Consider the following 13,445-nt stretch of genomic DNA (forward strand, 5'->3'; position numbering starts at 1 on the left):
GGAGACAGGACTGGCTGATCTCCAGTGGCCCTCCCTGTCATCCTCTGAATTTGCAGAGGGACTGAGAGACATGCATGTGCAGTCACCCCAAACAATTCCCTTCATCAAATTCTTCATCTAGAGATAGACCAGTGGTATTAATAGCAACCTAATCTCTTTCAAATTCTTTGTGTTGCTAAAATGAAAGCAAAAATTCAAAGCTGGAAGAACAAAAAACTCCCTTCTGAGAATTCTGAGTCACTCCAGAAAGGTCAGTGGAGTTTGGGTTAACCCGTTTTTTCCCAGAAGGGCCTCTGGCTCTTCCCTGGACACCCAAAGATTAACAGAGAAAATGTGAGAGCCACTCAGCTTGTAGATTTGTGCTCCTGGGACACTGTGATTAAGATAGAGGCTTGGTTTCTTCTGGGCTGGTCGCAAAGCTTTGGGAGAGGCATCCATGGAGCCATAGTAAGAGGCCACAGCTTGCCAAGACCACCACCCATGAGCCAGTGGGCTTGACAAGCTGGGGACTGGGGAGTCAGACAGACCAGTGGCTGGCTTCTGGCACTGCTGTTCATGGGTTTACTGACTTTGGGTAAGTCTTCAGGGCCCCGTTTTCCTCATTTGTAAAATGGGACTAATCATAATGTTAATAGTAATGGAACTTCTGTGGTTTCTGTAAAGGCTCTTGCTAAATCATGATTCCTGATGATGCTTGCAGGGACATGGGCAGCCCCTCCCACTGGCTGAGGGGTACAGGATGGAGGTATTCTGCCAGCTGTGGATGGGCATGCTATGTTTGTATGGCCACTCTGTCAGAGCAGTGCTCTCCTGCCATCTCCCCATAACCCATGGGGTCCTACAGTGGCTTTTCTAGGGGCAGAGGCTGTGCAGTTAATGTAACAAGGGTGAGACTTCCTGGGGTGAAAAGTTAAAAGGACAAACTAATGGACAGGTGTATGAATGGAAAAGTCAGAAGGAGTGTGGGTGAATGGATGGCCTGACAGACAGATGGATGGGGGGAATGGGTGGATTTGTCATCCTACAGTGGGGGTCTGCAACCTCTAACTGTGAGCCCACACTTTTGCCCTCATAAGACCTCTGGTCTGATGAGCAGCTGCTTGCCCTGCCCTGCCCCACCACTGGTGGCCCTGCTGGGAACGCACACTCCAATTCTCTGTAGGGCAGCTCCCTATGCTGGGTTCTGCTGCACTTCAGCAGAACTCCCAGCTAAGGAGGAGAGAGATGATGGGCTTTGGGGTCAGACTCGTTGCATTACAATCCTCGGCCTGACGCTTATTAGCTGTGGGATCTCGAACAAGTTACTGAACCCCTCTAATCCTTTGTTCCTTAATATGTAAAATGGAAATAATAAAACCCATCTCACAGGGTTTAGGCAAGATAGCACTTGAAATGCACCTAGCATGGTAATCAACACTCAGTAGGCAAACTAGAAATATCTAATGAATGAGAGAATGAAGGAAAGTATGCCAGTTTGCTTTCTTTCATGAGCATGGCCAGGGGCAGATAAAAATATTTAAATATGGATTAGACACTTCTGGCCTTTTCAATTCCACAAATGATTAGAGAGTTATCCCAGCAGAGGCTTAGATAATTGGCACCAGGTACAAAGGTTACTGGACCCAATTAAGTTATTTCCCTTCTTTGTACCTAAGTTTCCCTTCCTGTAAAATGGGCCAAGCTATATACTTAAGCACTGGCTGGGAACAGAATGAGTAGAATCCAAAGAATTGACTGGCTCTTGACAATGACCTACCTAACCCTTTACAGACTAGGCTAAAGAAGTAGTTAGAAGGGCCCTGAAAATGGGTTAAAGAAGGAGCAGCTCAGAGACTAAACATAACGAAATGTTTTTTCCTTTTATGGGTCGGTGCTCTAGATCACCATTTCCTGCAGATTATATCCTTAACTTTGCTGTGATGGATGTAAGGTCTGTGTGCCCACAAGCTCCAGCAGAACCCAGATGTCACCCTGGGGGAGGGACTCTGCTTTTACCTTGCTATTTTAAGCAGTAAGTTTATAATAATGGATGGGAGAGAAAGCGAACAGGGCAGGAGCAGCGTGGGAATGGCCTCAGCAGGCAGGGTTGCTGGGGCTCCCCCTGAGGACCTCGGGGTTCTGTCTTGTCAAGTGTGGGGCCACAGCCAGCCTCCACTCTGCTTTGTCCTGCTGCAGCTGACATCTCTTAGTGCTTGTCTGACTTAATTTGTTTTTGTTTTGCTTTGTTGTCTGATCCAGGGACTGACTTAAGGTCTTTCTTGAGGAGAAGAGGGAGGAAAGAAAATGGAGGGTCAGAAAATGAGATATTTTTTTATGTGACTTTGGGATACCATGATCTCATAATCCTATGGGATGGGACTCCCAGGATTTCAGGGACTCCTAGAGTTGAAAATGGCCCCTGAAGTGGGAATCCTGTGACCATTGGCCCAGGCTTTGCTGGAACTCTCCCAGGAATGGGGAGTTCATTACCTTAAAGAGTAGCCTGTTTCATCTTAGGTGGTTCCAACCACTAGAAAGGTTTCCCTTGCCTTGATTTGACCTTTATTTCATTCACTGGCCATGCATTTATCCTATGGGGACAAAAGAACTACAGGAATGATTTTCAAAAATCTGAGAAGCAATTTTATTTTTCCCTGCATTGTCTCTTCTCCAGGCTAAAGGTCTTTAGTTCTTTAAAGACAAACTCTTGTTTCCTGCATACTGCTTCCTGTTTTCTGAACATGCCCCGATTTGTCTGAATCCTTCTTACTTACAGAGTGCAATACACTTTGTGTAGATTAAGGCAAAGAGGAAAGTAGAACTGTCACCTCACATGGTTTGGGAACTACATTACTATTAAGACAGGCTGGACTTACACATAAATAATACATCACTTAAGGGGGTTCTTGGGAAGTGCAGCCAACTTACTTGGTAGAATTGGGTTTGTGGATATCTTTTGCTACTGTCAACACCTGTTACCATATACTTTGCCCAGCACCACTGATGTCACTGCTGTTGAAGTCCAAGTAAACGTGATAGAAATTAATCATGGAGCAGACCTTTGGGCAAATCTGATGCTCATTTGATCCATAAACTGACTATTTAGAATGGGAGACACAGCATGCTCTGGTCCTATAGCTCTCATTCTCAAGAGCCAGGTTTAGTATGTCTAGTAGGGTTTCTCCCTTCTTGTCTCACCTTTCCCTCTACCTATTCTGTTCAGAGAAATTCCCCTCACCATTTCAGTATTCATGACTCAGTTCAAATACCATTTCTAACATGGAATCTAGGCTAAAACTATATCTCACCTGTCCCAATTTCCATAGTTTAGGGATCCTTTCCTGGGATCCTAAACTTGTCATTTTCGAAGTCCTAACAGTTATACTGTTTTCCTACAGCCTCCCACTACTGTACTCCTTGAGGGCCAAGACCACATCTTTATCATCTTTAAGTCACCAGCACATAGTACAGGACCTGGCAGAGTATGCATAAAGTCAGTGTGGTGAATGAATGAATAATTCAGTTCATGGATCCCCTACTTGAGATGAAACTGCTTGGGTTGACCAGCAGTAGTCACCCCAACTGTTTCAGAGCTGAATGGGATTACCTTTCCACCATACAGACTGACAAAAGTCAAGATGGTGGTCACATTGACCAACCCTGTGGCTAAAGTTCTCTAGTTCTTTAAATAAAAACCAATAAGCATTTTTTGATAAAAAAAAATTCTAGTTAGCCGTGATGAGTCAGACTCCTTGCCTTCCTCGGGGAGCTCATTCAAAGGCATGTGTGTTGGGGTGGGGGGAATCTGTCAGAGTTGTGGCTGAGGTCAGATCTGACCCTGCCTGCAGCCCTCTGGCTTCAGGCCCTCAGGAGAGCCTTTCCTATGGGACCTGATGAATATCTAGTATCATGGGAGGTGGTGGGGCTTTCTGACTTCCTCCTGCAGCCTCCTTCAGTCAGCACCTTGGGCCTAGGACATAGTAGGTACTCAGTAAATGACAATATCCTTTGTTTCTCCTTTGTGTGTTCTAGTAACCCCTGAGCTGTGGCTGAGGGCAAGGTCTGCATCTGGTGGTTTTCATTTGTGCATCAGCAAAGCAGCAACTTCAGGGAACCTCTGAAGTTATTGAACCAGGCCGGTTTCTGGTTCTGAAGTTCCCTGAAGGCTTCTCCCACCCCATTAAGAGAAGGGGACCTGGAGGAGCTGAGGAAGAGGCCAGGTAGAGGCCTTTGGACTCTGGCTGAGCTTCCTGGACTTCAGACTTCTATGCAGATGGCTTCTGTGAGCACCTACTCTGTGCTGGGTGCTCTATCTCATTTCAGACTTAGAACATTCCTGCATGGGAGACATTCTTATCTCTGTTCCTCTGACAAGGAAAGTGAGGCTCAGAAGTGAAGCCAACATAGGGGCATCTGGATGGCTCAGTCATTTGAATATCCTACCCTTGATTTTGGCTCATGTCATGATCCCAGGGTTGTGGGATCGAGCCCTGTGTCTAGCTCCATGTTGAGTGTGGAGTCTGTTTAAGATTCTCTCTCTCTCTCTGTCTGTCTCTCTCTCTCTCTCTCTCTCTCTCTCTCTCTCTGTCTTTCTTTCAGGGCATCTGGGTGGCTCAGTAGGTTAAGTGTCCAACTCATGGTTTCAGGTCATGATCTCACAGTTTCGTGAGTTTGAGCCCCACATCGGGCTCTGCACTGGCAGCATGGAGCCTGCTTGGGATTCTCTCCTCCTCTCTCCCTGCCCCTCTCCCCCCAAAGTAAATTTTGAAAAAAAAAAAAAGATTCTCTCTTTCTCTCTGCCTCTGCTCCTCTCCCCTGTTTGTGCTCTCTCTCTCTTTAAAAATTAAAAAAAAAAAAAAAGTGAAGCCAACATTTAAGGCCACACAGCCAGTGAGTGGCAGAGTGGGGACTCAAATCCAGGTATCAGGTTCCAAGGCTTGTGTTCTTTCTACCTTACTATCCTGCCTCTCCATATTGGGACCTGACATTACTGACCTTTTCTAAGAGGAAGCAGAGGAGCCAGGCCCATTGGCTCCAGTCTATTGGAGAGATCATTCATGGTCCTAGGCCTCTTGAATGGTGAGAAACACAAAAGAATAATTAGTAGTTATAAGTACCAGTAGTTAGTAGTTATAAGTTAGTACAGTGGTTACAAATTCATAGTTATAAGTAAACCCAAGTCAAATTGAGTAAAACACTAAGAAATTTAATTGTTTGTGCAGCTGGCTAGTCCAGAAAGAGTTCAGTTTTCAGGTGAATTTGATCATGGATCCAGCTTCTTTTTTATGCAAGAGTCTTAGCTCTACCACCTCCTGAGTGTCTGTCAGTTTTATCCTCAGTCTGGACTTCCAAATAGAAACAAAATGGCATCAATAGCACCAGGTCTTACATCTGCACACTCTACCACCCAGAGCAAGTTCAAGCACCTGGATCCCAGAACACTGTAATGTGCTCATTGGCTTACACCAGATCTATTTTCTATCCCTAAGCCAATCACTGTGGTGGGATAAATAAGATTACGCTGACTGGGCCAATCCTAGCTGGGTCTCAAGGTTGCTAGACCATGAGATGGGATAAGTCTGGCTTGTGGCGAAACAATTAAAGGTTGCTCAGGATTGGCGCTGCACAAAGTACACAAGATGCACCCTGGCTGAGCCTCCAGAATTGCAGGCCTGGTGAGGGCTGTCCTCAAGTGAGACAGCCCCATACTGAGGATCAGAAAAGCTGTTGAAGGAAATGAAGTCAGCCATGGGGTAGAAAGTCAGGGAACATCATCTCCTCCTCTTCCTCAACCCAGACAAGGAAGGTTGTGTGGTATAGTAAAAAGAGTCCTGGCTTAAAATCAGGAAGATCTGGATTCAAATTGTTGGTTCTTTGTGTGATTCTGGCAAATGGCTGACATTCCATGATGCTGTTCTCTCTTCTATAAAATGTGAATATTAATGCCTGCATCAGAGGTCATCATGAGGATTAAATTAGGTGATGTTGTAAATGTTTCTAGGATAGTGCCTGGCACTTAGTAGGTGCTCAATAAATGGTACATAAGTACAGGTCTGGTCCCAGTGGAGCGTCCTCCATTAGCTATGGTTTTGAGGAGTTTGAAGCACTTTTTTCCCTTCTGGGATAGCTGTGTTTACTGTACGGACCAAATTAGTTGCAAAATCTCTAAGGTCATCTCTAGCTTTGTAAACAGAGCAAATGAACAGGAGGAAATGCAATTCCAAATGCCCTCTCCTGGCCTAGTCCAACCTTTGCTGTTGATACAAACCCAACCAAGCTTTTTCTGCGGCTCATGGCTCCTAGAAATGGAACCCAACTTGGGTCAGGGATGGGAGTGGATTTGACTTGTCCTTTTGGCGTCTCCTCAGCCTGCGGAGCCCAGGCCTCTTGGAGCATCTTTGGGGCTGACGCCGCGGAGGTTCCGGGCACACGGGGCCACTCCTGCCAGGAGGCTGCCATGCCCCACATTCCCGAGGACGAGGAGCCCCCTGGAGAGCCACAGGCAGCCCAGAGCCCCGCCGGCCAAGTAAGTGCCCCCTCCTTGCCTGCAGCTAGCCTGGCCGGGGCCAAGTCAAGGGTCCTGAGCTGGGGCCACATTGCCTGGCCTGGCCAGAGGGTCTGCTTACAGCCTGTGCAGGCTGCAGTGGGCACCTGGGGAAGGTGTGTGGCTGCAACACTGAGGAATAAATACCCAGAGTTCGTTTGAATTGGCTGAGGCCCCCATAGATGAACCTAGATGTTCATCTCCCAGATGAACCTCCTAGGCTGTGTCTGACTGAGGTTTCCTGGGAGGTCCAGCCACCCTAACTCTGCAGGCACCCTCCTAGAATGGAGAAAGACTTGGAGGAGAACCGTCAGCACAGGGGGCCTCATCATGTCACGGGTGTGATCACCAGAAAAAGACCACCTAAACTGAGTCCACTTAAAATGAAGACCAAAACTTCATAGTAAATAGTGAAAATGATTTTCAGTAAAATTGTATTGTAAGAAAGAGAAATGATGACAATAAATTAAAGGGTCTCATTGAGATTGTTTCGTACAAACAAAATTATGAAAATAAATTATTTTTAGTTATACATATAACAAAGTATAGATTATATGCTACTTTTTTAGAAGGAACAAAGAATTGGGGTGCCTGGGTAGCTCAGTCGGTTGAACCACTCTCGTGGTTCGTGAGTTCGAGCTCTACGTCAGGCTCTGTGCTGACAGCTCAGAGCTCAGAGCCTAAAGTCTGCTTTGGATTCTGTGTCTCCCTCTCTCTCTGCCCCTCCCCAACTCACGCTCTCCATCTTTCTCTCTGTCTCTCAAAAATGAATACACGTTAAAAAGAAGTATAAAACAGAAGGAATAAAGAATTAATTGTGTCGATTTTGGCATTGGTATATTTATTCTTTATACCAACAGGATGAACCACATCCTTCACATTTTACTTTACAACACCTCTGTTAAGAGATTGTTTAAAATTTAAGGGCTTCATTCATTTTCCCAAGGACTTCTATCAATCCTTCAATATGCAAATCATTTTCTCATAAAGAACCTATCTTGCCTCATCATGATTTTTTCTTTGTTAACTGCTCTAGCTCCATCTGCTCTCTGCTGGTCCAAGACGTTGCATGTGAAGTGTTCCAACACTGTCTTCTTTGATTTCATGAACTTTGCACTTGGTTTGCCCTTGTACCACCCACATTATATCTGACGGTTGCCTGAACTGACCTCAGCCAGAAGGGACAGACATTTGTTAAGTGAGGGAAGAGAATGGATGAGTGAGCATTAATTTGGTAAGCGGGCAGACTCCGTGAACATTTTCATGTCAGGATGACATTTGTTTTTTTGCACATGATAACTGTGGGAACTCAGATAATAAATACTTAGAAAAGAATGGCTTCTTGTATCTCCCTATCCCAAACTCATGGGGTTGAGATGTTGCAGAACTTGGCAGACTTGGGGAGCCCTTGAATTTCTAAATGGCAGTAAGCCAAGCCCCCATGCAATTGACCACAGGCAGCTGGCTCAGGGTTTTATTGAACCTCCCTCCCAGGAATGTCGTGGGCTTGGTGAGTGCTGCTGGTCAGTTACTTTCCATGGCTCCAGATTGCTCCTCTGCTCCTTTATGGGTGATGTCTGGTCTTCCCCAAACTGAGTGCTCTGCTGCTGTACCTTTCCAACTGCTACTCCTAACCAAGTGTGGAAAATTCCCTTAAAACACTGGTAATAGTGGGCTATAAGGTTTAGCCACCAAAAAAATTTGTTAATCTCCTAAAGTCTGAAGATTAAAGAAGGGAATGACAGCATAAAGGAAAACATCTACATCTGGAATCAAATGTGACTATTCCCTTTTCTCAGTCATGACTTTCCCAAGTTCTGTCCCCTTAGTGTCCCTTCTCCCTAGTCCTGGGCTCCTTCTTGCCATGGCCATTCTTGACCCCTTCCACTATACTAACATTGATCATGTGCTTAAGCCAGATTCTGATGCAATCTGGCTCCCAGATCCCAGCCAGCTCCTCCAAACAGCTGTCATGCCATGCTCCCCAAGAATATCAGTGTTCCTTAAAAAATTAAAACATTGTCAGGGTGCCTGGATGGCTCAGTTGGTTAAGTGTCTGACTTTGGCTCAGGTCATGATCTCACCGTTCATGAGTTTGAGCCCCAAGTCAGGCTCTGTGCTGATGGCTCAGAGCCTGGAGCCTGCCTCGGATTCTGTGCCTCCCTCTCTCTCTGCTCCTCCCCTGCTCATGCTCCATCTCTCTGTGTCTCTCAAAAATAAATAAACACTGAAATTTTTTTTTTAAAGTAAAAGATTGCCAAAGCTGCAACTCCACCATTAGTGAAGAGATCCTTTCACAGTGAGTTTAGTTCATCTTTAGCTCATTGTCTCACCTCTCTAAATAAAAGAACCTTTAAGCCTTCTCCTCAGGAGATGTAAGACAAGACAGCACAAAAGTCTGCTGGCCCTTCTGACCATCATGACTTCAAACCACACATAGGTGCAGCTCCATTGGGTTAGAGGTGAATGTGAGTTTCTAGTCGCAGCCAAGCAGGGGGAGGGTTCCATGAACTAACCACACAGTTGAGGGGCAGAGAAGACTAGCTGAATAGCAGGAGCTCCAAATTCCAGGTCTCTACAAGGTCACTCTCCTTGTGACCTTGTACCAGAACCAGACTTCTGTAACATGAGGTGGTGGGCCCCCATGGTCTCTGAAGGTGTATCAAATGCTGTGTTTCTATCTCTGTACTTGTGGGAAGTCTGTTTATGGTACCAATAGCCTCTGCATTGCTGGAGCCAGCAGGAGAAGGACCCATGAGGACTTCAGGTGAGCTGGACTCAGGATACCCAGGTCCTGTAATGGAGGATTATTAGCACATAGTTTAAGAATATGGACTCTGATGTCAGACCAAGCTGGGCTCCTACACATCACAGTCAGAAGACCTTGTATGAATCTGTTAACTTTCCTGTGCCTCTGGTTCCTCATCTCTTCCCCAGGGCAAGTATCAGTGGCTGCCTCCTAGACTCTGGTCAGCCCAGTCCTTGAGTACTTTCTTTGGCCTGAGGGACCATGTGGCTGGGGCAGATTAGACCCCAGACTGAGGCTACATCAGATTTAGTATTCTTTTATTCTCTGCCCTTACTGAGAGGCACTAGGCCTCCCTGATTCTCCAGAGGCCCATGGGCATCGTCAGTGCAGAGCACCTCCCTCTTTGCACCCATCAGACAACCTACATTGGGCTTCTCAGGCAGCCACAGCCTCAAGGGAGGATCAGGCCTTGTGAGCAGGGCTAGAGCCTCCAGGGGCTAGAGCTCAAGTCCCTGGGAGCAGCGGAAGCCAGGCAGCCAGGAAAGCAGGGTTGGCCAGGAGTATTTGGCTGAAATTCCCAGTACCGTGTGAATTCCCACTCTGTGAAGCAGGCAAAGAATCAGAGCATCCTTCTGAGTTTACAGTTCCCCCGGGTCCAGCCCTACTTCTGGTTCCTCAAGCCCCAGCCCCCATTTCCCATCACTGACACGAGCACTAGCTGAGGCCTTCTCACACAAAAACACAAAAGCTGTAGGCCTAGATCCTGTTTTTCTTTCTGCGCGCGCACACACACACACACATTTTCTCTCTCTCTCTCTCTCTCTCTCTCTCTCTCTCTCACACACACACACACATAGACACACACACACACATTTTCTCTCTCTCTCTCTCTCTCTCTCTCTCTCTCTCTCTCACACACACACATAGACACACACACACACATTTTCTCTCTCTCTCTCTCTCTCTCTCTCTCACACACACACATGGACACACACACACACACACACACACACACATCTTTGAGGTCCCTAATCAGAAACTGTAATCAAAACCTGCAAAGAAATAAAGCTTCTGGACAATGCACTCTATGAGGTTGTGTCCTGAATGTGTTTTCTGGGTTAGCCCTTGAACAGGGAGGGGCTCAAAGGAATGAGCTTGTAGCCAAGAGGTTCTGGCGGGAATAAAAGCTGTCAGGACACAAGCCTGGAAACTTGAGGGACCACAGAATGACAGATCATCAGAGCTAAGAGCTAGACGTGACACTAGATCTTATCTAAGACCCTCCCAGGCAAGCAAAGTTCTGCATAGCGTGAACCCCCAGTTACCTGGAAGCTTGTTAAACCCGGATTCCTTTGCCAACCTAGGCCTGTTGAACCAGAGTCTTCTGGGGTGGGTCTGGGGAGTTTGCAGGAGCAGTTCCATAGTGGAGCTCCCCACCTCACAAGGAAGTCTGCTGTGGTTGGCCAGCTCTACTTGCTGGTCAAGCTGGAACTTGCCTCCCTGTGACTATACCTCAGTCCTGTCCTCCACACCTGCCTATAGTGGTGTGAAAACCTACAGATGCAGGAAGGCAGTTTCTGCATCTTCCCAGAGTTGCCTTTCCTCTATTTCTCCAGGCTTTGCTCTCAGAGCCTACCCAGACCCCTCCTCTGGGCACATACCAACCTGTCTCCCCCTAATCAGGGGCACCAGACCTGGCCCCAGGTCCCAGAGGCAGCAAGACCAGGACATTAATCATTTCCTGGCCTGTGACCAGCAGCCACATTAAAAACCTCACTCATTAGAACAGCATGGCTTCCTCAGAAGTGCCTTGCAAAGATGAGGGTGCAAAGAGGCTCATGTTAGCTCTAACAGCCCAATTTTCACTGGCTCTACTTTCCACCTGGACAACCCTTATCCTCTTCCAGGGGCTTCTGGAAGCCCCCAGGCATAGGCCAACGTGAGCTCATAAGCTCATAAGACCTCACATCTTTCACATCACCTGTTCCAGTATCCCCCTCCCACCACCCCCGATTCTCACCCCCATCTCCATTGTCCACAAAACCACTTAATAATAATACCAGGCACTATTTTACTGTATTAACTTATTTAACTTTCAGTCAACCTTATGAGGTAGATATTATCATCTCTATTTTACTGCTGAGGAAACTGAGGCACAGAGAAGTTAAGTATCTTCTTCCAAGATCATATAGCTCATAAGTAGCAGTCCCAAGATTTGAACCCAGGCAGCCTGGCCCCAGAGTGCATGCTCTTAGTCTTTCTCCTGCACTAAATACTAATGGCTTTGCCTCGGGGGCCCTCTGTGAGAACTCTTGGTGCCTGGTTAAAGGGAACATTGTCCTGCGTTTCCAAAGCCCTTGTCTGGGACAACCAACCAGGGCCTCTGCAAATACGCTGCCATGCACACTCCAATGCACCACAGCTTGTGGTGCTTGGACTTAATTCTGCTTGCCATCTTCTCAGATGCCTGAGCCCGTGGGGCCAGGAAATACAGTTCCATGTCACACATCCTGCTGAGACACTATGCTGCCTATGCTTCTTCATTCTTTTTCAGCCATCAGACAATAAAACAGCCCACCTTGATGCACACTGACTCCTAGAAACACAGACCACCATGCTATTCCTGGCTCATGCAACACATGGAGTCACTCTACACCTCCCAGTGTGCCTACTTTGTACTGCACTTTCTGATCCTCTAGACAAACTGATGCTTAACTCTGTTATACGGCAGCATCCTGTTGACTTAAGATCACCTCAGCACTCAAGTACCCAGTGGCATCCCTGCTCCCACTTCCAATTTTTTATGAACTGAAAATTAGGTTGGAATGTGCTCTGGCCCTCACAGCAAAGGATCTGCTTGTGGAGCTCCTAAAACCTCTGACCATGAAGCTGCTGGGCCTCCTCTTTTGGCTCACAATTGGAGATCATGGTGGCTGCTGCCATGACAAATCTGGACTTCCTGTTTGTGTCAGCATAGTGAGAGACCCATCCTGGCTTTTCAGTGGGCTGGCCCAGAGTGGAGCCTGTTCAGCTGCCCTTTCAGAAAAGTACCATGCAGGCTTTCCCAAGCAGCCAGGGAGTTCTGGAAGGCACAGGAAATGCTTCCATTTCATTGGGACACAACGTGTAAGTAGTGTGGCAATGTGGAAAGAGCTGGGCTGCACAACCCTGAGCGGGACCCTGGGTGAGTTACTCATTTTGCCTCAATTTCCTTATCTGTAAGCCAAGCCTTACAGTAATAGCTGCTAACAACAACAAACCTTTAAGGAACCTTTACTATGTTCCAGGTACTGTGCTAGGTTTTTTGTATACTTTATCTCATTTAATTTTCAAAATATCTCTGTGGGGTAGGTACTATTGTTATTCCCATTTAGAGATAAAGACTTCAAGCATAGAAAAGTAATGTGTTCTTGCTAATACAGTCATTGAGCCTAAGGTCAAACCCCAGGCAGCTTGACTTTAATTACCAGAATAATCTATATAAAGTGCCATGCAAGGTTCTCAGCTCATAACAGGTGCTCAGTCCCTAATGCAGCACAAAACAGTTTTTGAAAAGTTTTTACATATATTACTGCAATTGATGCCCTAACCTCACTGTGAGGACAGTGATCAACATCCCCAGGGAACTGAAAGTTCAGAGCAGTTAGGTATTATATCCAAATGCAGGAAAAGAAACTAAACATGGGGCTCAGTTCTAGGCTAAACTCTTTACATTCATTATCTCAAATAGCCTTCATAATGCTCTATAAGTTAGCAATGACTATACCTAGTTTATAGATTAGGAAACTAAGGCTTGGAAGGTTAAGTCATTTGTCCAAAGGACATAACAAGGAAGCAGCAAGACCTGGATTCCACTGCCTCATGGCTGTAAGCGGAGGAAATGGGGCTAGAATTATTTTTTTCTTCTTCCTAGTCCAGAAAACACCCCACTTTAACTGCAACAGAGTTTGAGCACACAGGAAAGGGTAACTCTTCTCTTACACATGATAGATACCCAATAAATATGGAATCATGTTGAATTTACTCAATATAGTTGACCCTTGAACAGTGCAGGAGTTAGAGGCACCAACCCCATGCACAGCTGAAAATACATGTATAACTTTTGACTCTCCAAAAACTTAACTACTGATAGACTGCTGTGGACTGGAAGCCTTCCTGATAACATAATCAGTC

At 46.3% G+C, this 13,445-nt stretch overlaps 1 protein-coding gene and 1 long non-coding RNA gene across 11 annotated transcripts in view; one reads left to right on the plus strand and one right to left on the minus strand.

Annotated features, from left to right (window-relative positions):
- Positions 1-13,445, minus strand: part of LOC125936206 (uncharacterized) — a 197,238-nt gene that overhangs the window by 72,326 nt on the left and 111,467 nt on the right. The window lies entirely within an intron of this gene.
- The window catches only part of IRAG1 (inositol 1,4,5-triphosphate receptor associated 1), a 75,522-nt gene continuing 68,384 nt past the window's right edge, over positions 6,308-13,445 (plus strand). For 8 of the 9 annotated variants that reach the window (XM_049650032.1, XM_049650058.1, XM_049650039.1 and 5 more), the window contains exon 1: positions 6,308-6,505. In XM_049650032.1, the coding sequence (XP_049505989.1) occupies positions 6,308-6,505 (198 nt within the window). The remainder of the gene's footprint in view (positions 6,506-13,445) is intronic. The other variant, XM_049650099.1, reaches the window with a different exon arrangement.

This window comes from Panthera uncia, chromosome D1, assembly GCF_023721935.1.
Source record: "Panthera uncia isolate 11264 chromosome D1, Puncia_PCG_1.0, whole genome shotgun sequence".
Taxonomy (NCBI): domain Eukaryota; kingdom Metazoa; phylum Chordata; class Mammalia; order Carnivora; family Felidae; genus Panthera; species Panthera uncia.